Here is a 21204-nt window from a genome sequence, read left to right as displayed (position 1 = left end):
GTCGTCTGTTACTTCCCCTGTTTACCTCTGCTTTCGTGGTGGTATTGACATGTTCGTACGGAGGTCCACTTGTATGGCTTCAAAGGTTGCTTTTCTGGATCTTCCGCCGTCAAAACAATCAAAAGGTCTTTTGGAAAGTGGATTCAAGTCTGAAGGCAAGTGGCAATGTGGTTCTCTGCTGATTAGTCTCCGCCAGTTGTATTGTCGCCCATGAGTGACTGATAACTATCATGGTCATCTTCATTTCCCCCTTTGATTATCGTCGCCACAAATCAAAGTTTCATGATTCAAGAAGACCACCCAGTCTGCCGTTTGATCGACCTGGATCGACTCGTGCATGGTGCCAGTAGTAGTCGCGATTTCAGACTCCTGGGCCCTGGCTCGATGGCCTGGAAGCCAAGAAACGGAGACCGCTGATTGTGATGCGGTTTTTTGTTGACATGGTAACAATCGTCGGATGCCTTATGATGATCTTCGACTGGATCCAGTCCAGCTTGGCAGATGGTATGTATCGGTTCATCGACAGCTGTGCAAAGCGATAGGTGGTTCTGATTGTGTAATCTGAACTGAAGAAAGGTATGGACGCTTGTCAATGGGTCGCCGACTCGCCGTCGGACTCAGTTGGAGCTCGTGATCATCATCCCATGTAGCTCCGTAGAGAGTATGACCGAGGAGGCATTTGAGAAGGCTGCTGATAACTGAGACGCCTGTGAGTTTGCTACAAGCCAGCTCTTATGTATACCCTTGTTCCACCTGGGCAAGTAGTGTGAGCATGTAATCCGCTCATGTCCGGGAGAGAAGTGAATGTTCAAGTCAAATAATTCAATTAATTCAATGAGGCATTGAGAGACAGATCGTATTCTTCTCCGCCATGAGAACACAGCATCAAACAAAAGTTTTGAAGGAACTTGGCATTATGCCTTCTTATACCTGATGCCAAGACATGTTGTCACAATAACTACTACTATCGCAATCGCAGACTGTGATCACCTCACCTCTTCAGCCATTCCAATTTTGGATAAAGTCCTATTAACTCAGATCTCAGACAGTCAAATTTAGCTCACAAACGTTAATTGAGCTTAAATGAAGTGGCTGTATCCCGATATATCATAAAACTGATCGGTATTATTGCTCCCTGTTGCTGTTGGATGGTTTTGGTCGGCATGTCTGACCATCATGTACCCCGCTAGCCTTGTTCAAGTATCACGGCAGTTTTTTCGGCTGTTGTTCGGTGGTCCTGCACAGTACATCTCTCAAGTGTACTGCCTAACTCCTGAACCCTCAATTCCCACGAATATGGTATCGATGTATTCGAAAATTAGATACAACAGAGAACGGTGAACGTGACGCAGATATGGACGTCACGAGAAATGCGCCCAAATATGTGACAATGATTGAATCAAGCCTCATAACTCCGTGAGATGACCATATCCCAAGGTCACCTTGATGCAAATTAACGTCCGCTTTATCAACGTAATGTCAAAGCGAGTGATTCCCTCTGCAATGAAATTTGGCCCCCAAAGGGCTCACTCGAGCTTATCCAAGTGTTCCAGCCTCGTAAGCACAACCTGTTTGCTTGTTTCCTCGATTTCGCCCGCGAGAAACACCTCATCGAGAATCGCATATACCTGCGCACATCGCCCAGTTAGCACCACGGTTGTCCCAAATCGCATCACATCTCCTGCAGCGCTCAATGTCCCTGAACATAAACCACCTGCATTGATCGCACGCACCTTGTAAAAGTTGAACACCAGATCCAGCTCACAGACATTGCCAAAGAACTGGTCCAGGACCTCGACGAAGAAATGTATTGCCTCCAGATAGGCTAGCTCATTGTCCGTCGCGTCAACACACACACAGAAGAACAGCCCTGCATATCTCCGGTACACGATCTTTGTACTCCGTTTGAACTCGACAAAGTTCGATTGATACTTCTGATCCCTGGGAGCGACAAGGCGATGGACCTGATATCAATGGGTTAGTCGTGCGGATTCGGCATCGCATATCGAAGGGGGGTTGTCGGACGTACCTCGCCCTTGAGTTTTACTTTCTCCTCATCCTACGCAAGCAACGAGTTAGCAAATCGTACCAGTACCAAGAAGATAAGACAACTTACGCTATAAGGCGCATACCACTTCGCCAGGCGTGTTTTACCCCTGTTCATCCGTCAGAATGCAAGGCGGGCTCAATCAGGGGGAAGCCTGTAACTCACTGGCGATTCTGCACCAGTATAAATGAAAGAACCATCCCGCGTTTATTTACCCGGTTTGCGGAGTAGATGAGGCGGCGTGGTTGAGCACATATCAGTCACTTCCGGGAGGTTCTCCGCAATGGGTATCGGGCCTCGATCCTATATTGCCACCATTCACCGCCTTTGCTATGAGATGGCGCTGATCTTCACTGTTAACGATCAAGATATGTCGCTTGACCATAGATGCGAATCCGATACTACGAAGCTGATGACTGGTTACATTCCTTTCTACATCCGCAGAGCGATAGACTTAATGACCATTTGTGATGCGAATGTTGACACTGAACTGATGTAGAACCGATACTCCTAGGTTACAAATGCTATGACAAGATGTTATGAAAGACTCCTTCCGCAAGAAATGGCAAGGTATGGGAGATTGTGAGATTCGTTCGCCGTAATTAGTAGTATATTGCCGTTTACCTGCCAAAAAACCTGGCGAACTTCACGGGGAATCGAGCCTTGAATGCGCCAAACCATCAGTATAATCTGTCACAAGTATCAAAGAAGTACGAAGGGCAAGACTTACCGCCGGGCTAGGAGGTGTTTCTGGTGCTGTTGAGTTCCTAACACTATCGCCATTTGATTCCGTGTACCCATCATCGTCATCATCATCATAATCGTATTCATCATAACTGTCGTCTTCCTCGGAGTGAGGGAAAGCCCTGTCTGGGTCCCCATTGTAAACAATCCACCAGCCTATTCTCTCGCCTGCGGCGTACTTATCTCGGAGTTGCGTCAGGGCTTCCATGGCACTTGGTTCCAAAGGGGAGTCCTTAGCCAAGTCTTCGGGATTCCAGCTGAGCCCCGGCGCCTTAGCACCAGGTTCCGAGAGTGTGATCACCTTCGCTGCGACGTAGGCATAGGGCTGGCTGACAGCGGTTGCGCTATCAGTGTCTTCGGGGTCATATTGCTCGATGAATCGTAGGTCCGGCAGACGAGCTACGATATCAGGATCCGTCTTCTTGAAGCATTCGGTAAGCAGTCGACTTGTCGCCGGTTGCTGGACGTATTCCGCTGTAGCGTCTTCCAGATTGTGGAGAACGATGTAGACTCGGATACCGGTGAAGCCGGCGCGTGGCCACCGGAAGCCGTGGACCATGTATACGGGCATGGCGGGGAGGGATGGGATCGGTTGCTAGATCTGGCGTCTCTGGCTGGAGAAGCGAGGGTGCAATGGCCCAAATGACTGTGTGCACAGCTTCATATTAGCCTTGAAGTCGTGCGAAGGGCATGTCGTTGCATAAAAGGTATGGCAGCAGGGTGGAAAGAGGTGTTTGCTACCTGTCGCATTTAATCGATCATTTTCCAGGTGGACTGGGAACTTGGCGCTAAACTCAAAACCCCGTCGACGAATGTTTGAAGAATGGTGCCACGGTGCCACCATGCGCCTTTTGGACCTGTCTGCATCGCTCTGCCTCTTTTGACAATTGATATGCAAACGATCAAATATTTTAAAGACCGTTTTTTAGGCACTAATTTTAGCGCCAGGGTATCCCCATGCGGAATTATGGTACTACTGCACTTCAAAACTAGGCAGGTAATTCTCCGATCATCTCCACTCTAGTAGAAAGACTCTGGTGTACGGTGTGCTATTGCGTCCGTGTTGTATTCTCTAAAGGAATAAGGCAAATGTATCACTTGAATCATCATGAAGTTGCCCCATACCCTTTCTTCCAGCTGGCATCAAAGGTAGCCTTATCCACAGCAAATTCTCTGATATAATCCCTCTCCAGATCATGCGCTTTTCTTCCAAGCAACACTAAGCTGTGCAAAGGCGGGCCCATGTCCACCTCTGACAGTTCTTTGAGGGTGCCCACAACCAGTTTCTGATCAGGGCCTCCCACTCTAGCAGCTCCGACCGCAAGGCTGTCGGGCCCAAAGACACCTTCCTTTCGTTCTTCCTCGGTTTCCAGCATCTGGCTCGCGCATTGAGCAACGGTCATGTACCTCGGAGGTTCGAATATCCTCCGTCCTCTGGCCATGTTCTCATACGATTGCTCCTTGACCTTGATATCCAATAGCACTAATGTGTGGAGACCTAACTGAACGTTTTCCTTGACCCGGTCGTAGTAAGAGGACGGCTTCCAGTTCTCCGTGAAGAACACCATGCTCACGGTTTGTCCGAAATTGTAAAGTTGCAGACCAGTGCAGCCGATGCCGGACATGATCGAGGCGTTCGGGATGACCTTGGATTCAATGCCCATCTCTCGAGCTCGGAGAACCAAGTCCGTATGTGTCGTGGCGCTGGTAGGCAATTAGGCAACGTCGGACGGCCTTGAAGTGTGAGGGAACCTACCCAAAAGGATCGCCAACCACAAGGAATGCGACATCCGCCTTGTCGGCCCCAGCCAGGATCTCATCACTGCCGGTCTCGACAAGTTCCCTGTCTGCTTCGATAACGGGACGTCCATAGAACGCTTCCTACTAATGCACCAGTTCATTCTTTAGCCAAGTATTGTACAGTAGCGTCTCGCAATGGACTCACTAGCTTCTCTTTGCTCACTAGCAGAATGCTTGTGTACGCCTCAAGGTAGACCCGCTCAGCTCTCTTGACAACCTCCAGGCCTTTGACAGTGATGTCAGTTTCGTCAGCGAGACCAAGACCAACAAGATACAACATCTTGGATGGAAATTCAATAGCAATATTCGGTCAATGGTTTTGACGCCTGTAGAAGGGAGAATGTCATTCCCATCCAGAATTTCTATCTTCCACCCCACCAGATGCGGCGGGATACGCGGAAGGCGGAAAAGCAGAAACCCCGACTATCGGAATGGTCCCTGGCCGCGCTTGGTCTGTTTCCTATCAGATCAGATCATTCTATAGTTTAAGAGTGGGTGTCGTGCAGTCTGGTAATCGGGAAGTGTCATTCTTCATCAGACTTTCTCTTTTGCATTTCGGCTTCTATGTCCAATTGACGTTGATCATTGCGTTGAGCGAATTCAATATGGCGACCGATCGAACACCTAAGTATCGGCAGGAAATCCAGCAGGTAAGTCAGCGGCTTTTTTCTGTAGTACTCTTTCGGCTCTTCCATCTTGGACGATGCCTTGCAATATTTTCGTTGCTTATCGTCACGTATTTGCTTGTTTGACTGCATCAAAGCCCCGTTATCATTGGTCTCCTTGCCATGGATTGTATCTGGATTGGAACATATCGTGTAGTTGACACCCGAGTTCCCTCGATATGTTATCCTTACTAGTGAAGTATTGCCATGGCTGTTCTATGAGCTATTTCCTTCATATACTCTGTGTTAAACCAATCCTGTTATCACCCGTTCTCCTGTCCTCTCAACTACAGCGTTGCTTGCTGCCCTCCTCAGTCCCGTGTCGTCTTCCTGTCATCCTTTCGTCAGAAAGAGCGAGCCATCTGAGAGGCAGATCACTGCACTTCAAGTGCTGCATCTTCTGACCGGAGTGCCTCAACTCTTCGGTTCGGTCTGATTCGGACGGAGATGCTCAGGATGCCGTCCGAGAAGGCTTCAATCATTCGGAAACGGACGCAATTCCAGATTTCTACTTCAGCCTGCTGACCTCTTTTGCAGATGATGTTCGTCTCTGGAGAGACTGCCGAACCATCTGTTGAAACGACAACACTTATTGAGGATATCGTCCGCCAGCAAGTGATTGAAATCGTATGCTCTTCCTTCCATGAAGTGCGATGCTTGATTAACACTGGCATTGCAGCTCGCACGAAGCACAACGTTGGCTACACGTCGCGGTGTGCGGTCTATTTCCACAGATGATTTGATATTCTTAATTCGACATGACAAGGCCAAAGTCTCACGTCTTAAGACCTTCCTTTCCTGGAAAGATGTCCGTAAAAATGTCAAAGACTCCGACGACAAAGGTGGCGCCGACGCTGCAGACTTCGCAGGGGCTGACGACCCGATTGCGGGAGGCGTCGTCGCTGGGCCCCAAGATGTTGCTTCCAAACCAAAAAACAAGAGAGCGCGTGTTGGCCTTGTGTGGGATGTGAACAGCTTCTACTCCGTCCAGGTACCGGAGAGGGAGGACGAAGAAGATGAGGAGGAAGAGGAGCAGAACTATGCCACTCTTCAACGTCTTGCAGCAGCTGATGAACGCACAAAGAACATGACCAGAGAAGAGTACGTGTTCTGGTCAGAATGCCGTCAAGCATCGTTTACGTATCGCAAGAGCAAGCGTTTTCGAGAGTGGGCTGGCTTTGGCATCGTGACGGAGTCGAAACCCAATGACGATATTGTCGATATCCTTGGGTTCTTGACGTTTGAGATAGTTCAGACCCTGACCGAAGAAGCTCTCAAGGTCAAGGAACGCGAAGACCGTGAGAAGATCCGTCGTGGAGGGGCCGAAAGCGGAGCAGGTGAAAACACGAAGAAGCGTAAGCGAGAAACTGGTCTTTTCGATCCTCCCGAAGAGGGACGTACGCCAGTTGAACCAAGACACATCCGTGAGGCTTACCGTAAGCTTCAAGCCACTCCGAACAAGAACATTGCTATGCTCCTGCACAATGGGCGCATCCCGGCCCGTATGCCTTTGAGATTGGTGGGATCCATCCTTGGCTGTATCTTGACCTCCATGCTGATATACTCCCAGATTTGACCGAGTTCCACATCCTGTCACCGTCCTACGACTCATACGATTTATTTCCCGGCGTTTACTCTTTCCTTCCGCGGAGCTATACTACGATAGATACCCATGAACTACGATTGTACGATATTGAAGTTGTTTTGGTGAAATCTTCTGCCATATCTTTTGCAGTTATGCATGTGTCACTGAGATTTCACAATGTTGTTTTCATACTACATAATCAATTATTCTGAGAAACATTACCAGAATGCTCGCATCCCAAAGCTCAAGGTTCGTAAAATCGTGAACATGAAACCAGATCCAGCAGAGGGTACAATTATTGGTGCGTCCGGCGCCCTTGAAGGAGTCAGCATACGTCGCAAAGTGCTTGAGGGGGTCATTCCGGTGACTCCCTCAGATGGACTTACACTCAGCCAGTTCCTCCTCAGTCAGTTCCCTGAGACTGCTGATGGCAGGAACATCACCCTTGGAGACGCTCTTGACCGTTTCCACAGCTCTGCCAATCATCCCCTTGCGCGTGATGGCATACGTCGCCAGCTTGGCCTCGAGCTTGATCACACCGATCCGCGGGTCTCCCGGGCCACCATCATGCACACCGTCGCCCAGATCACCCAGCCAGGCCTTCAATACAGGCGAGTAGTACTTCTTCACGGTTTCCTGGTCGGCGACCAGTGCCGCAGTGCCGGAGATCGAAGCCCAGGAGCCGCTCACGGGATCCAGGAAGGACATATTGACTTCTGACGGGTGGACGGTGAGATCCATCGTCTTGCTTGAGAAGAGGTTCGTGTGGAAGATGAGGTCGATACCGCCGTGTTCCTGGATCCGCCATGGCGTCAGCTCTTTCCTTCTTTCTTCGACGTTTTGGTGGGTAGAATCAATACGGTACCTTTCCTGCTAGGGCCATGCACCGCGAAGTCAAGAGGTCCGAGTTGGACAGCTTCGTCGTCAACATGCCGAATTTGGTCTCACTGATGAAGTTGACCATGTCCTCGACTTTTTGCTGGAGAGGGGGGTCCTCGAGGCTCTTGGCCTTGTAGGGGTCGACGGGCTTGTTGCCGGTGCTTGTGTTGATCGTGGAAGACATTGTGTATAGTACAGATAGACAGTGTAGGAAATCAATATGAGCTGCTTCTAGAGAGATATATGGGAGAGAGGTAACGAAGGTGGGCAGTATATATATATGCCAGCAAGAGGTACGATTATCGGTTGTTCCGATTCCAGATCGACTGACGTCTCGTCATGTCCAGCCAATCAAACACAGTGTCTGATGAGGGACAGCATATCTTAGGCCCCAAGGTGCCTGTGTCTGGAGTACAGTAGGTGTGACGATGATGTTGTTGTATGCCAGGTCGATCACCGACATCTGGCGTAGCAGTGACGTCAAAGCAGCATCAACCCAGATTCTTGAGTTCATCGATATTTCCACGGGCAATTCCCCTGGAGGAATTTTTGTAATCTCTCTTTGTCTATGTAGTAAAACAAATGGTTGTTCAGTGGCATTGTTCTCGTTGGTCGGGGTGAAGAAGTGGAAATGGCAGCAAAGCCAAGTATTCAAGATGCTTGGACTCAGGACAATTGACTTTCACTATATGATATTTGTATATTAAATTACATATTACCTGAATGAACTATTTATACATCTCATTCCTTCAGATGGCTAGACGACACCCAGAGGCGTGAATGTCATGTGAGAATTGCAGAATGCTTCAAGCGATAGATCATCACCGCTAACAACCCAACGGCTAGAATGTTATACCGAGACGATTCTGAGCTATTAGGATGCACAAGTATGTTACATATCTCGAGAGCTCGCGTCGAAGAAGGAAATGATATGGGCTCGATGAGAGCTTACGCTCCGTTGCGATGCTGATGACAAGGCCGCCCTGGAAGATTGGCCTCGCCTCCACCGTTCCCAGGCGTGACACCGATATACAGGAAAGGAGGCAATTTGCGCATGTTTTCAGTAGCATGTAACTCGGGCCTTGATTCGTGCTCCCGTCAATCGCTTGAGGCCTTTTCTGTTGAACTATAGCATGCGAGCGCCTGGAGTTCTTCGGTTAATGCTCGCAAGATAAAGGCCTTCACGACTTCTTCTGGACACTGTCGACTGCCGCTCATCCCTCGACAGCCAACCCGGGTTGAGTGATCGACCGCTCATGAAGAAGTGCTCCCCCATAATAGCCAGTTCCCACTGTTCACGTGGATTTGAAGTTTGACGAAGCGGTATGGTAGTTGAATGGATATCGTTGCCGGTTGTCCAGTCGTACAACTTTGACGATGAGGTGTACAGTCTTTACTATAAAGTGATGCTGCGCGTCTCGTTTGATCAACGACAAAACCACCTGTGGCAGTGAGCAGAAGTTCCGTGTGGAAGCACCCGGACGGCGAGTTTACCTCACAAGATTCCATAACAAGCTGACGCAGAGGAAGATCAAACCATGGATCAGCACTAGAAGGGGCTCACACGTCAGCGCTCACAGGAGCTTGACCGAACTCATGGCCTCACAAAGGGCACGGGACTGCCAACAGACCTTCCTTGCCCGCATGTTTCAAAAATTTCACCCGGCCCTGTCTCTTCAGCCAGATCGGAACGAGGTCCTTCTGACACGTCCTCCCTTCGATGACGAGACATCCTCCTCTTCTTCGAGGACACTCCAAATGTCGTCGTCGGCGTTCCATGATTCCCCTGATTCTTGAATTGCAAAACGACTCGTCTGTCCGAAAGGAGCATTTCTCCATAGGACACTCGAGCTTGCGCTCAAAACGCTCGACCAGCCAGTCGACTTTGAGATGAACGCCGGTATATACAAGATAGTAGAAATGACGACAGGTGTGTTTGAGCGCCAAAGCGTCGGGATAGGACAGATACGAGGAGATTTGTAAATGCAGCTCTGTTGGTAGAGCCATAAGAGAGTGTTCAAAGGAAACATATTCTCCTTCCAAAGGAGCGTCCATGACTGAATGCTTAACTGGTTGCATATTGCTTGGATGGGTTCTTGAGTCAAACTAGAGAGAAAGCCAGAGCCAACTTCAACGATACAAGTCCAACACAAACACTTATATGTTACTGGAGCAAAGGTGTTGCCTGAAACTCAATACAAAAGAAAGGTGGCTGTTCAGACAAAAACAGAAAGGAATGGACAGACAATACGAAGTGTTCCGACTATTTAAAGCAACTTGAGGCACCGACATTACCCTATAAAAGGAATCCGCTGACCTGTTTCACTGGGTTTCCTGTCGGCGTCGAGGATTCGAGATGATAGGTAGGAGTGATCGTGGTCGACCAATGTCTCAATGCGCCATTCATCCCACACCCTCTGTACGAAAACTATAAAGTAAAACTAAGAAAAGTAAATACACAGCTCGAGCAGAATATCAATAACAGACTGGAAGGAAGAATGGACGCGACGGGTTTCCCCCTCGTTGATCCCCATCAGCCACTGCCTCACCGCCCGCCACTTCCGGGCATCTATTGCCATCATCACTGCGGAAAGCTTTCATCTCCCATCATCAGAGCAATCCTTATCGATTCTCCTACTTTGAGAATTATCACCCCATCTCCGTACCGAGGAAATACAGAATACCGCCTGAGCAAACCCACCAGACGACTTCCCACCAAACCCTCCTAACAATGTCCGGCAAAGGCAACACCGCATACGGAGCTCCCTCATCAGATACCGCCTTCCGCAAAACATGGGACCGAGAAGAATACGCCAAAAAGGCCGCAGATGAAGAAGCGAAGCGCAAAGAAGAGGGCAAGGCGCGCTATGAGGCAAAACTGCTAGGCAAGAAATGGCACGCGCCTGTGGACTACAGCACCCTCGAGGCCACGACCTCGCGCAAACAGCGCCTCGATGTCGCCTCGATGGTGGGCAAGACGACGATCGTTCCAGCGGGATCGGCAGTGGGTAAAAGGGGTCGCGGTGCTGGATTCTACTGCTCCGACTGTGATCTTACCTTCAAGGATAATCTGCAGCTGGTGGAGCATTTGAACAGCAAGCAACACTTGATTGCGACGGGTCAGAGTGGCGAGGTGGTTCGCGCCAGTTTGGAGGACGTGCGGCAGCGGTTACGATTTCTGGCTCATCAGAAGCGAGTCAGGGAAGAGGAAGAACGGCGGGCCTGGCAGTTGGATCTTGGCGAAAGATTGAAGGAGAGGGAGGAACAAGAGGCCAAAGAGAGAGAGGAAAAGAGAAGAAAGAGGAACGAAAAGCGTCGGAAAAATGGAGAGAATGGGATCAAGCAGGAGGAAGATTCCTGGGAAGGTCGACTCGGCATTATCGCATAGTACAAGGGGTCGAGAGGGATTGCACATACGAGAGACTTGATTTCATTGGAAGGGACAAAAGTTTTGCAGATACCCAGGCGTTTGGTTTTACTTAGGATTTTCTTTGGGGCTGGGTTCTTACTGTCAAAATGGACAGGAATTGCATTTACCGCGCTGTGATATTGCAGATTCGCTTCAGAGATATCGCGTCCAGGAATACCTTCAACAGAATAAGTGCTTAAATAGAGAACCATTGTTCCCATCCCATAACGCCGACCATGTTCAAATCAAACGCCGTGTTTCAATCAATGCACTCGATCCCTTCCAGTGCGCGCATTGCTCTTGCCCCTTCCTTCTCGAACTGACTGACCAACCTCTCACATTCGCGCTTGAGCTTTTCTTCTCCGTTCCGAGCATGCCAGTAAATCCACTCTTCTACAGTCATCTTCTTCTCGGGACTTGTAAGATCTCCTTTGATAATGTTCAGAGCAGCCCCTACATCCACGTTCTCCTTATCACTCATTGAGGCGTAGAGAATTTCGTCTATGTCAATAGGTGTCCAGGGGTGTAAACTCCTGAGTGCGCCAGAGTTCACATTTCGTTTGGAAGGCGAGGGCGTACTGGTTACCAAGGGAATGCGAACCGCTTTCTCCTTGGACGGTGATGCTAGTTGCGTCCTTAGAGCCGATGGTTGTATGGTTGGAGGTTGGTTCTCAGCATCCGAAGACTGGGGTGATGAAGATGGCGAACTCTTCGAAGTGGAAGGGAGAGGCGACACCGCATCGCTTTCCTGTCGGTCAGAGTTTATTCTAGCTTGTGGCGCTTTACGGGAATTCGGCGTTCGAGTTTCCGCAATCGACTTGGCAAATTGCTTCTCTTGGGGGATGTTGCTGAATCTCTCGGCCGTCTTCGGGGAACTTTGGATGACCGGCGACGGACAGGCGTTTCGTTGACTTCCAGCTGCGGCCCAGGCTCCGGATCTACCTCCCTGTCTTGCTCTATGTCATCCTCGGCATCCTGCTCTAGCTCTGGCTCCGATTCTGGCTCCAGCTCTTGCTCTTGTACTTGGTCTTGACTCTGACGAGAAATTGTCTTTTGTTCGGGTTGCAAAGATGCCTCCGGCTCCAAGTTATGCCTTGTTTCAGACCATTCGGAGGCAGGAGTTTCAGCCTCTGAAGGCTCCAGAGGCTTCGGAGATATGTCCCTTGTGTGACTAGTTTTCTTCGTTTTGCTGGTCGAGGACTTTTTGGTCGCCTTCTTCGTTTGAGAGCCATTATCTCTCCTTTCGGGTTCCAAGTCTTGCTCTGGTTTCCTTGCTGTTACCTCCACTGACACAAAAGACCCTTGGTGCCTGCGATCAGCTTCGGCGTCAACTTCTGGCGAGTCGGCTTTAGTTGCTGGGCGACTCTTGGGCGACTCGGATGTCTTCTTTTCTGAAAGCCTTGCTTCTTTGGAGCTTCTCTGCTTGGCAGTGAATCTAGCTGGTTTCGGCTGCTCGGCTGGCAACTGAATGTCACTTGTCCGCCTATAAATGAATTCATCGTCGTCTACTCGACGCAACTCTTGCTGTTCGTTTCGCTCGACAGTATCATGCTGCACATTGGGTGGCTCCTCTGCCGCCTTCTTTGATTTCTTTTTGGACTTCGATTTCTTCGAAGGCTTGTGTGTTTCCGCCGGAGGCTCGACCATAGGCTCGCCGACTTCAAGTTCGGCCTCAATTGCTGCATCAATCTCGGAATCTCGCGGTAAGCGAGCTTCCGGAGCTGCCTTTGCGACCAATGAATCCTCTGAAACCTTCCGACCTTTGGATAATGTCTTCTTCTTGGTGGCCGCACGCCCCTTCTTAGATTCGGCTTCGAGCAAGGCCTCTTCGTCCGGCTCATGCACATCTGCGATAGCAACGTCACCGCGAGTGCTGTCTTCTTGCTGAGTAGCACTGTTGCGCGACTTTGTCGCTCTCTTCTTGGTCGGAGGTTCGGATTGATGAATGCCCTCGACAGTAGCCATGTTAGGCTCGTCTAGGTCCATTTCCTCGCTAGACCTCTTCTTGCCTCTGGTCCGCTTGGGCTTGGCAGGTTCAGGTTGGGCATATTCCGTGGTGTCTAAATCCATCTGGTTATCAGGCTCCAAGGTATTATCCTTCTTAGATTTCGAGGTCTTCGATTTGGATTTCGATGATTTCTTTGAGGCTTTCGTTTTGGTTGGCGGCTGGGGAGCATCATCCTCATCCATTTGGCTGTCAAGCTCGGTGATGGGCGCTTCCGATACTGTAGATTGGGTGGAGAGACGAGATGATGTTTTTGAGACGCGCGACTTTTTCGATCGAGAAGATTTTGACTTCTTGCCAGGAGGCTGTGCAAAGACAAAGAACGAACAGTCGGCTGACCGTCGGTAGTGCTCCTCACTAGGCAAGTCAGTGAATATCAAGAGGGAAGGAGCCATGAGGCACTGACAAAGGGTCATCTTTGGGTTCCCATCCGTCGAGAGACAATTTACAGTAAGCACAACTGGCTAGATCATTGCTCTCTTCAGTCGGGCAAAAGTACCATCCACCTTCTACCATCTGCCATGGACAAAATATTAGGTTGCAAGTTCAAGAGGCTGATAAACTGCGCTTTGGAATCGAGAGCATGTCAAACACTACCTTTTCAGATTGGCAAACCCAGCCCCGCTTGCCATCGTGTGGCCATTGGTCGCCAAAAGTGGCTTGTCTCGCCTGCGTTATCCTGTCGCTTGTTGGATCTTCAATTTCAGCGGGATTTGAGCTGTGCTGCTCGATGTCCATCATAATCGCCCATCCGCAGTCTTTTGAGTGTTTAAGGTGCTCAGTAATCGGGTTATCCTCCGATTCCCACCCGTCGAGCGCGCGCTGGCATAAGTAGCATGTTGTGTTATCGGGGTTGGTCTCGTAGGGATTGTAGTAGAACCCTGCATGCGCTAGCTTTAGCTAGGAGTCAGCCATTGCATCAACAAAGATACAAAATTTAAAGGGTGATATACCTCTGCAGGCGACGGTCTGCTATGAGGCCAAGATATCGGCTTGACGGACTTTGCGCTCGATGTCCGTCGTCGTTCGGGATGGAGAACCAGATCAAAGCTGGCGAGACGGGCCGCGAAAGTCTCCATTTCCTTGATCATTATACGAAAAAGGAGATCGCACTAAAAAATAAAGAAGGCCCCGTCAATTTCAAAATGTACGGCACATGAGTTATTCAAATCGGGTCAATTTGTTATTGCCGGTCGCAAGTGGTGGTTGTCAAGGGAGTGGGCTCTGTTTACAGGCTTGTTTGGGTTAAAGGACGCGCTACCCCGTAATGACACGAGCCCACGTGATCAGACTGTCACTCTGCACAATAATGTGTCCTGCTTCTTATATTATTGCATAAGTGAAGATGAGCATATCCTGCACGACAATGAATTTTTTGCAGAAAAAGGTACACTGCATAGGTGGATCATTGATGTTGAAGGACAGTGGGGAGCAAGGGAGGGCAAGGGGAAGTTGCTTGCCTAGCGGGCTCACATCATATAGCATATATTTTCTGAAATAACCAACGAAACCCCCGATGGTCTAGTTGGATATGGCGGTCGGCTGTAATGGAAAATTGTAACCGACAGGTCGCCGGCTCGATTCCGGCTCGGGGGACGTTATCTTTTTGTCTTTTGTCCCTTTCCCTTGCTTGAGCAAGCTATATCCCATTATCGATTATTGTCTGCTTTTTTTCATACTCTATTGGATATAAGGAGTGCATTTGTTATTGCAGGTGCTCATCGCTATGTGACGGGCAAAGATGTCGAGACGAGTTACCCCGGATCAGTCCCAGACCGCCAACGGCACATCCTTGAGGTGGATCCTATTGCTCTAATGCTGCTCACTTTGAAGATGCGCGACCATAGAGAATAATAATTGGCTATCTGAGCCGGCTATTAGATGCAATGATATCTCGCATGATTCGAACAAAGCTATCTACAAGAGCTCAATCCCCCACAGGCACATGTTGCTGAACTGAGTGTTGTTTTTGCTCAACTACTAGCTTGTGGATCGAATATTTTCCGAGGCGGATGTCTCCTAAACCCCCGATGGTCTAGTTGGATATGGCGGTCGGCTGTAATGGGATAATTGTAACCGACAGGTCGCCGGCTCGATTCCGGCTCGGGGGAGTCAGAGACATTCTTTTTTATTGATTTTTTATTTTGGACTTTGGTTGTTTTTGACTGCTTGAATCCATTCTCCAAACGAGTATATTTTTGTACTCTGAAAAGAACTTCGTTCCGCTGAAATGTGAATGATGTGCAGGGCGGATCGTAATGGCCCCTTGCGTCGTTCCCACGTGTCGGAGGCATCAGACTTGTCCAGCAGAACTGGCACCATCTATAGCTACTTTATCCTTGTAAATGGCTTGATCCAGGCTTCATGGATTTCACGCTGGTGAGCGCAAGGCTAGGATGCTGTACTGAGAACGATCATTATGGTCACGTCCATGGACCGCAAAAATTACTGCTGTCGGCCATACACCTGGCCCCAGATGTAAAGCAAGCACGACCGCTGGATGGATAGAGGGAGCATCTATTTGCGTGGATGATACTTTCCTCGATGTCGAACTGGGTGCGATATTTGCAAAAAGCAAAAAGAATATCTCATATCCCCGAGCCGGAATCGAGCCGGCGACCTGTCGGTTACAATTATTCCATTACAGCCGACCGCCATATCCAACTAGACCATCGGGGGTTTCCGAGATACTAATATTGACTTCTTTTGACTCTATGAGCCAGGCTAGGCTTGACCACCCTCCAGCTCTCTTTCGACCACCAACATATCGCTAAACGAAAGCTCCAGCTTCCAATATGCGGAGTAGAGTGTAGAGTTAGAGCAACCGGGCCCTGGCATCATATCGGTGGCAGTAGCTTAAATGCGCTGAGGAGAGATAGCAACTATGCCCATGTTCTACCTTCCACCAGCCAAAGAGCCTCGTCTCTCTGAACCAGAAAGTACCGTAGTCAGCTCAGCCGCAACCCAACCACATTGGCTACACTACGTGCTTAACGAGCAACTACCTTAGTTAGCCGTTAGCCCCGTAGCTCGGCCACTTACAAAAAAGCAGAATGATCTAAAAAGTAAACGGACAAAAAGATATCCTGATCCCCCGAGCCGGAATCGAGCCGGCGACCTGTCGGTTACAATTTTCCATTACAGCCGACCGCCATATCCAACTAGACCATCGGGGGTTGAAGGATGATACATGAGTATCTCCATTAGTAGATAGCATTCTCAGTCTGACGTGAGTTGGATCTGTTCTATGGACCCTGTAGCCGAGTTCAGGGCTGCGCCGTTGAGGTAGCAGGAGAGTCACCTCGGAGTTGCTTGGTTGAGCTCTTCAAATGTAAGGACGGGGGAGGAGGGGCAGAACGGTAACAGTCTGGTGAGCAAGCAGTTCCTCAGGTAATTGCCAATTTCTGCAGACCTGAGCCCTGCACCGTCAGGACAGTTTTCGATTCCAGGGTGGCATTTCGCACAAATCTAAAATTCTGCAGTCCTCTTGTTCAGGGCATGCTGTTGCTGGGCCTGCCCTTATCATGGATGGTCTTAATTCATGGCCAGCTGGATGGAACAAACACCGCTTGTGTAAAGAGATGAGAGACAGAAAAGGCAAAAGAGAGAAATGGAAGTGATGAGAGGGGAAAGGGAATAAAAAATAAAAAGTAAAAAAGATAACCTTTTACTCCCCCGAGCCGGAATCGAGCCGGCGACCTGTCGGTTACAATTATTCCATTACAGCCGACCGCCATATCCAACTAGACCATCGGGGGTTGTTAGGTTGCTCGCTTATGCTCTTGTTTGATTGATAACCCAATCTGTATTGATATGGAAGAAATGCAGAAGTAATTCCCGACTTCTCTGCTCTCGAAACCCTGCCAAGTCTCATGGATTACAGATTCTCGAATGTTATTACGGATAACAGAGGTTACGTGATAAGTGTCATGTTTAGCTCCTATTTCTCGGTGGACTACCTCTCTAATTGGTGACAATATATATAAATCTGATATGGCTGACCCAGTCTCCGGGAGATTGTTGGATATCCCGAATATCCTGGTGGCGACAGATTGCAGCATTGTTAGTATGTTCAATAAATACTCCCCTGACTAGGGATAACCCAGAGATCCAAAACCCATCCAAGTCCCAACCAATGCAAATGGGATATGTAACCAGTGCCGGAGCGCTGCAGCACACCAACGCCATCGCTTAAGCGCACAAATAAGGCAAAATTACAAAATCCATAACCACAGACCCAGCTGAAAGCCCAAGAGACTTAAACAAAAAAAGAAAGTAGGTCATGAATCATGATACTATCATACAATAGATTGCGTCATATTCAGGTGTCAAAGACTCATGTATCTTTCGAGAGAAGACCGCCGACATCCTGGAGCTCCACATCATCGGACCTCTCCAGAATGGGCGCGTGCGCATCCCGCTGGGGGTGATACGGAGGCACGGGGTGATCTGCCGAGTCGGTAAAGTGGACACTCGAGCCCCGTCGGCGGCCATTTCTTGTGTTCGATGGGGGAGTAGGCCCCGACATCCTGCAAAAAAGCTCTGCTACCATTGCGATATTGTTGCGAGCCAAAGCTCAGCTCGCGATGACGTATCGATTCCGCAGAAGAGCTGTGAGACGCTGGCGTTGGGGTGTCGTCCAGTAGCCCACCTACATCGAAGATGGAGACTTTGCTAGGGGAGGAGAGGGCGGCATCGTTGGACCTTTTGTGAGGGGATTTGTTGGTCTCGAGGTACTCATGAGGGCTGATTTTCAGCTCCAAGCTGCCGGTTGTCGACGTTATGTCGTCATCTGTTCCCATCGAGTGACGCTTGTTGTCAAAGGACCAATTCGGGGTCAGCCTCCCCGTTTGGGCTGTGAGGGGATGGTAGGGCACGGCGATTGGAGCTGGACGGGGAATCTTGTTGTCCGAGGCTTGAAGGTCAGGAGCCAGTCGGATCCCCAGGTCTCCCGCGAGATCCGAGTCGCTGCCCCATTGATGGTAGGTAATGGTGGCACGTCGCGTCGAGCTGTGATCCATACTTTCGCTCACCGAGGCCGAACCGACATCCTTCTTGAACTTCGCCTTCTTAACGCCCTTATCTCTGACGAAAGAGCCGATGACGACCGCGTTGGAGACAGCGGTCGCAGCTAGAATCTCTAGCGACGCGAGAAGCGACCGGTATTGCTGTGACCCGTGATGCCAAATTACCGACGGAACGCGATAGCAGGTGATCCCAACCAGTATCAGGGACAATGCGAAGAGCACTGCGAGGATCACCTTGCGCTTCATGGGCATATGCGTCATTAAGACGATCGGAATGGGATAGGCAACCAGAAGCAGGTCGGTGATAATGTCGCATGCCCCCATCGTGATCAGGTTGGCATAACCCAAGCGACACTGCGGCCCTGGATCCGGAACAACCTGCCAGTAGTGGTCGAAAGGCTGACATTCAACGAGAGTCGCAATCAGCACTGCGATTAACGTTGATGCCAGGAAGTAGTAAATGATCTGGATGAATATTCGGAGTGACCGCTGCCAGATCATCCCTGCGACTCGTTTCAGAAACTCGCACACGGTGAATTTGGCGATCCAAATGCTGTTCGCAGAAGTAAATCATCAGTATACTAGCAAGGACAAGAACGGAAATCCGGGGGCAAGGTGTATTACAAAATCGCATAGAAAATTCGGGCGGCAAGGACCAGCCTGCTGCCAATTTCTCTCTGTCGTATTTCCTCCTCGGTCAGGCCAGCCGTCTTGGTATTGTTCGTGCCATAGAGCAGTACCACATGCACCAGCGCCATCCGTATCAACAACGGAATCACGCTAACCATCATCATCTTGTCCTCTGGGAAGAACCGCTCAGTCCGGATATAGCGACCACAGACACGGGTTATAATGAACGCCAGGGAAAATCCGGTCGCCCACCAGCTCACCAGGAGTGTGGGATGATCATCAAACCGTGTCCGAATATCCGGGGGCGTCTGTGAATAGATCCCTCGTGTGTTCAGCATCGATTGGTATAAATCCATGGCCACTGAGCCACCTCCGAAGAGGGGCCAGGGATCAACAGACGGCAAAGGCGTTTCTTATGAGGGTCAATCGATGATAGGAGGTCCTGGCGAATTGCAGTGTGAATCGGATAGCTTCAGATTGATTTACATCGTTCAGCTTGGAGACCATCGAGGGACCACAGTCAATAAAGCGCACGTGCTCTAACTCCGGGGAAACAGTGTGGGGGAGGCAAACTAAGAGATGGAGAAGACGGAGAATTTCACGCGATGATACTTAAAGGTCGAGTAAGGGTGGGTATTAATAGACGGAGATGGAACGACGGCGGAAAAATACCCCAGAATCAAGGGTCCTTAGAGCAATAAATGATGATAAAAGTAGTTGTAGAGTACAAAGATCCCCAGGTATTGTTGATACAAGTAGATCAAAAAGGGAACAACGATGACGAGAGAGCTCAAGAGGGAGCTTCGGATTCACCGCCGTTTTCAAAGCGTCGATCCGGTTGATATATAACAGGTACCTACCTAGGTAGCAAGGAAGAGAGCTTGGACAAGCTACCAATCCAACGATGAGTCGAGAGTGAATATTAAATAAATAAGCCACGCCACGACTCCCTCGCCCTTGGTAGCTGGAAGGATCTCAAGGTAAAAGTAGCGCGATGAGCACAGGTGGAGATTACAGTGGCCGGTGAGTCTGTCATTGCCTCATCGCTTTGGTACCAGAAACCACTCAACGAAAACTGAGAGAACCCAGACTCAATCCAGTTAGCAAATACTATCTACGTCTAAGGGCCAGAGATAACCAAGCCCCGAAGATAACGCCGGGAATTGGAGGGGAAGACTTGGCCCCTGCTGAGTGGTCACTGACCATTAGCTAAGAAGCTCGTGTGATAGCCTCCTGATATGAGAACGGGTATTTGAGAGACGGTGACTGGGATTGCATGCTGGGCGTCGAGAGGGACGGAGGGAGATACGGGAGGCAAAAGACAGGGAACTCGCTTAGATAGACTTGTGGGGAGAGAGAAAATCGGAGATAAGTTCAAGGCTAACAGTACGGGCCAAGATGGGCGCAGCCAAGACGAATAGACGATGGCACGCAGGTGATGGCGCTGACACCGAACCACCCAACCATCGACCGAGGATGAGATGGAAACTGGACATTGGATCATGATGTGACTGGCTCTCTGGGGATGCTTCCTGTAGATAGTCCTGTTTCTTCTCTTCTAATGGTGTTGAAAACACACTTAATTCATTAACCGTCCGCAATGGGATGGCTGGGTCGCCGTGATAAGAGGCTGAGGGAACTACGAGTAAACACATGATAATGAACACCGCAAAAGCCTAGGTTGATGATAACGAGACTATTATTATTATTTCTCGAGTTGATTGCATGTTAATCAAGCCAGATTGGCCTAGACTGATTACCCAGTAGACTAAGCTGCTTTCGAGGAGATGTTACCCGACGCCATAGCACACTCAACTATGATCTGGTCTCTTACAATACCACTAGACTACTCCCTTAGTTCTCTTAACAAGCGTTTTAAGGTGCAATGTCGCCTGGAAATGGAGATTCACCGCTTCCATCATTGAATGTAACTATACCCATCCATTATAAACTCGACTGATATCGCTTCAAAGCTTTCCTTTGCAGTCCCTAACTTTGTGCCACCGTCCTGCCCCTCCCCACGTGGAACGCAGCTGACAGGGCGGATGTTACTCTGAAGTCTAAACCGTACACGAGTCGGACAAGAGGGAGGGAGATACGGTAGACGCACGAGAAACTTTGACCAGGATGGGACAGGGGAGAGAATCGACCGTTTCACACCCCAGATTAATGTTCCTGATCCATGCTTGTGCTACGCCAAATGCACAGACAGGTAGGCAGGCAGGATTGCGCCGTGCTTTACCTCCTTACAACTTAGTTTATCTCTCTGGTCAGACTGTCCATGTCTTGGAGATAAAAGATGCAATGTGGTACCCGACTATATTATACAACCTTTTCCTCTGATTCGGGGGAGTCCAGTGCGGATTCATCCTAGGTAGTTTTCATATGAATCTCATAATCTATGTCTAGTAAC

At 49.5% G+C, this 21204-nt stretch overlaps 10 protein-coding genes and 5 non-coding genes across 15 annotated transcripts; 4 read left to right on the top strand and 11 right to left on the bottom strand.

Annotated features, from left to right (window-relative positions):
- Positions 1-1207: 1207 nt before the first annotated feature.
- P174DRAFT_441195 (AP-2 complex subunit sigma) lies at positions 1208-2300 on the bottom strand. Its single transcript, XM_024827249.1, has 5 exons — positions 2213-2300; positions 2117-2156; positions 2030-2059; positions 1734-1964; positions 1208-1628 (listed from the first exon to the last, which is right to left on the bottom strand). The coding sequence occupies exons 1-5, from the start codon at positions 2245-2247 to the stop codon at positions 1527-1529; spliced, it is 438 nt and encodes a 145-aa protein (XP_024682523.1). The 5' UTR covers positions 2248-2300; the 3' UTR covers positions 1208-1526.
- A 190-nt stretch (positions 2301-2490) lies between these two features.
- On the bottom strand, positions 2491-3657 carry P174DRAFT_406202 (uncharacterized protein). The gene is made up of 2 exons (XM_024824094.1): positions 2778-3657; positions 2491-2709 (listed from the first exon to the last, which is right to left on the bottom strand). Exons 1-2 carry the CDS (start codon positions 3360-3362, stop codon positions 2668-2670), a joined length of 627 nt encoding a protein of 208 aa, XP_024682522.1. The 5' UTR covers positions 3363-3657; the 3' UTR covers positions 2491-2667.
- A 240-nt stretch (positions 3658-3897) lies between these two features.
- Positions 3898-4871, bottom strand: dph5 (diphthine synthase; the record flags this gene model as incomplete). Its single annotated transcript, XM_024822316.1, has 3 exons — positions 3898-4495; positions 4548-4672; positions 4737-4871. 3 exons carry the CDS (start codon positions 4869-4871, stop codon positions 3898-3900), a joined length of 858 nt encoding a protein of 285 aa, XP_024682521.1.
- A 203-nt stretch (positions 4872-5074) lies between these two features.
- Positions 5075-7053, top strand: P174DRAFT_441192 (transcriptional regulator SPT3). Its single transcript, XM_024827248.1, has 4 exons — positions 5075-5241; positions 5794-5883; positions 5936-6775; positions 6827-7053. The coding sequence occupies exons 1-4, from the start codon at positions 5197-5199 to the stop codon at positions 6830-6832; spliced, it is 981 nt and encodes a 326-aa protein (XP_024682520.1). The 5' UTR covers positions 5075-5196; the 3' UTR covers positions 6833-7053.
- Positions 7054-7213: 160 nt separating this feature from the next.
- Positions 7214-7904, bottom strand: P174DRAFT_369311 (blue light-inducible protein Bli-3; the record flags this gene model as incomplete). Its single annotated transcript, XM_024822270.1, has 2 exons — positions 7214-7636; positions 7707-7904. 2 exons carry the CDS (start codon positions 7902-7904, stop codon positions 7214-7216), a joined length of 621 nt encoding a protein of 206 aa, XP_024682519.1.
- A 1418-nt stretch (positions 7905-9322) lies between these two features.
- On the bottom strand, positions 9323-10289 carry P174DRAFT_460059 (F-box protein; the record flags this gene model as incomplete). Its single annotated transcript, XM_024829838.1, has 3 exons — positions 9323-9803; positions 10016-10135; positions 10270-10289. 3 exons carry the CDS (start codon positions 10287-10289, stop codon positions 9323-9325), a joined length of 621 nt encoding a protein of 206 aa, XP_024682518.1.
- Positions 9982-11350, top strand: P174DRAFT_441187 (U4/U6-U5 snRNP complex subunit SNU23). Its single transcript, XM_024827247.1, has one exon. It carries the CDS (start codon positions 10452-10454, stop codon positions 11106-11108), a length of 657 nt encoding a protein of 218 aa, XP_024682517.1. The 5' UTR covers positions 9982-10451; the 3' UTR covers positions 11109-11350.
- On the bottom strand, positions 11249-14361 carry P174DRAFT_484979 (baculoviral IAP repeat-containing protein). The gene is made up of 5 exons (XM_024830764.1): positions 14088-14361; positions 13732-14028; positions 13541-13650; positions 12006-13491; positions 11249-11985 (listed from the first exon to the last, which is right to left on the bottom strand). Exons 1-5 carry the CDS (start codon positions 14223-14225, stop codon positions 11389-11391), a joined length of 2628 nt encoding a protein of 875 aa, XP_024682516.1. The 5' UTR covers positions 14226-14361; the 3' UTR covers positions 11249-11388.
- Positions 14362-14644: 283 nt separating this feature from the next.
- On the top strand, positions 14645-14730 carry P174DRAFT_t105. The gene has a single exon. It is a non-coding gene; the product is annotated as a tRNA-Tyr (tRNA).
- Positions 14731-15158: 428 nt separating this feature from the next.
- P174DRAFT_t106 lies at positions 15159-15245 on the top strand. The gene has a single exon. It is a non-coding gene; the product is annotated as a tRNA-Tyr (tRNA).
- A 481-nt stretch (positions 15246-15726) lies between these two features.
- On the bottom strand, positions 15727-15813 carry P174DRAFT_t85. Its single transcript has one exon. It is a non-coding gene; the product is annotated as a tRNA-Tyr (tRNA).
- A 411-nt stretch (positions 15814-16224) lies between these two features.
- On the bottom strand, positions 16225-16310 carry P174DRAFT_t84. Its single transcript has one exon. It is a non-coding gene; the product is annotated as a tRNA-Tyr (tRNA).
- A 495-nt stretch (positions 16311-16805) lies between these two features.
- P174DRAFT_t83 lies at positions 16806-16892 on the bottom strand. Its single transcript has one exon. It is a non-coding gene; the product is annotated as a tRNA-Tyr (tRNA).
- A 167-nt stretch (positions 16893-17059) lies between these two features.
- Positions 17060-17419, bottom strand: P174DRAFT_165103 (uncharacterized protein). Its single transcript, XM_024821213.1, has one exon. It carries the CDS (start codon positions 17320-17322, stop codon positions 17098-17100), a length of 225 nt encoding a protein of 74 aa, XP_024682515.1. The 5' UTR covers positions 17323-17419; the 3' UTR covers positions 17060-17097.
- P174DRAFT_165111 (putative integral membrane protein Pth11-like) lies at positions 17420-19566 on the bottom strand. Its single transcript, XM_024821214.1, has 2 exons — positions 18786-19566; positions 17420-18714 (listed from the first exon to the last, which is right to left on the bottom strand). The coding sequence occupies exons 1-2, from the start codon at positions 19145-19147 to the stop codon at positions 17517-17519; spliced, it is 1560 nt and encodes a 519-aa protein (XP_024682514.1). The 5' UTR covers positions 19148-19566; the 3' UTR covers positions 17420-17516.
- Positions 19567-21204: the final 1638 nt, after the last annotated feature.

Source organism: Aspergillus novofumigatus (genome assembly GCF_002847465.1).
Source record: "Aspergillus novofumigatus IBT 16806 chromosome Unknown P174scaffold_4, whole genome shotgun sequence".
In the NCBI taxonomy this organism is placed as follows: domain Eukaryota; kingdom Fungi; phylum Ascomycota; class Eurotiomycetes; order Eurotiales; family Aspergillaceae; genus Aspergillus; species Aspergillus novofumigatus.
This window is presented reverse-complemented; position numbering and strand designations above follow the sequence as displayed.

Excerpts from the sequence above, each read along its gene's own strand:
- P174DRAFT_165103 (XM_024821213.1), bottom strand. The coding sequence starts at position 17,322 with ATGGCGTTGGTGTGCTGCAGCGCTCCGGCACTGGTTACATATCCCATT.
- P174DRAFT_441195 (XM_024827249.1), bottom strand. The coding sequence starts at position 2,247 with ATGGTTCTTTCATTTATACTGGTGCAGAATCGCCA. Across the intron at positions 2,157-2,212 it reads ATACTGGTGCAGAATCGCCA|GGGTAAAACACGCCTGGCGA; the intron begins GTGAGTTACAGG and ends ACGGATGAACAG. Across the intron at positions 2,060-2,116 it reads AGTGGTATGCGCCTTATAGC|GATGAGGAGAAAGTAAAACT; the intron begins GTAAGTTGTCTT and ends TTGCTTGCGTAG.
- P174DRAFT_165111 (XM_024821214.1), bottom strand. The coding sequence starts at position 19,147 with ATGGATTTATACCAATCGATGCTGAACACACGAGGGATCTATTCACAG. Across the intron at positions 18,715-18,785 it reads CGAATTTTCTATGCGATTTT|CATTTGGATCGCCAAATTCA; the intron begins GTAATACACCTT and ends TTCTGCGAACAG.
- P174DRAFT_484979 (XM_024830764.1), bottom strand. The coding sequence starts at position 14,225 with ATGATCAAGGAAATGGAGACTTTCGCGGCCCGTCTCGCCAGCTTTGAT. Across the intron at positions 13,651-13,731 it reads GGGTTTGCCAATCTGAAAAG|ATGGTAGAAGGTGGATGGTA; the intron begins GTAGTGTTTGAC and ends TGTCCATGGCAG. Across the intron at positions 13,492-13,540 it reads GAACCCAAAGATGACCCTTT|TGAGGAGCACTACCGACGGT; the intron begins GTCAGTGCCTCA and ends TGACTTGCCTAG.
- P174DRAFT_441192 (XM_024827248.1), top strand. The coding sequence starts at position 5,197 with ATGGCGACCGATCGAACACCTAAGTATCGGCAGGAAATCCAGCAG. Across the intron at positions 5,242-5,793 it reads ATCGGCAGGAAATCCAGCAG|ATGATGTTCGTCTCTGGAGA; the intron begins GTAAGTCAGCGG and ends CCTCTTTTGCAG. Across the intron at positions 5,884-5,935 it reads GCCAGCAAGTGATTGAAATC|CTCGCACGAAGCACAACGTT; the intron begins GTATGCTCTTCC and ends CTGGCATTGCAG.
- P174DRAFT_406202 (XM_024824094.1), bottom strand. The coding sequence starts at position 3,362 with ATGCCCGTATACATGGTCCACGGCTTCCGGTGGCCACGCGCCGGCTTC. Across the intron at positions 2,710-2,777 it reads AAACACCTCCTAGCCCGGCG|GCTCGATTCCCCGTGAAGTT; the intron begins GTAAGTCTTGCC and ends GGCGCATTCAAG.
- P174DRAFT_441187 (XM_024827247.1), top strand. The coding sequence starts at position 10,452 with ATGTCCGGCAAAGGCAACACCGCATACGGAGCTCCCTCATCAGATACC.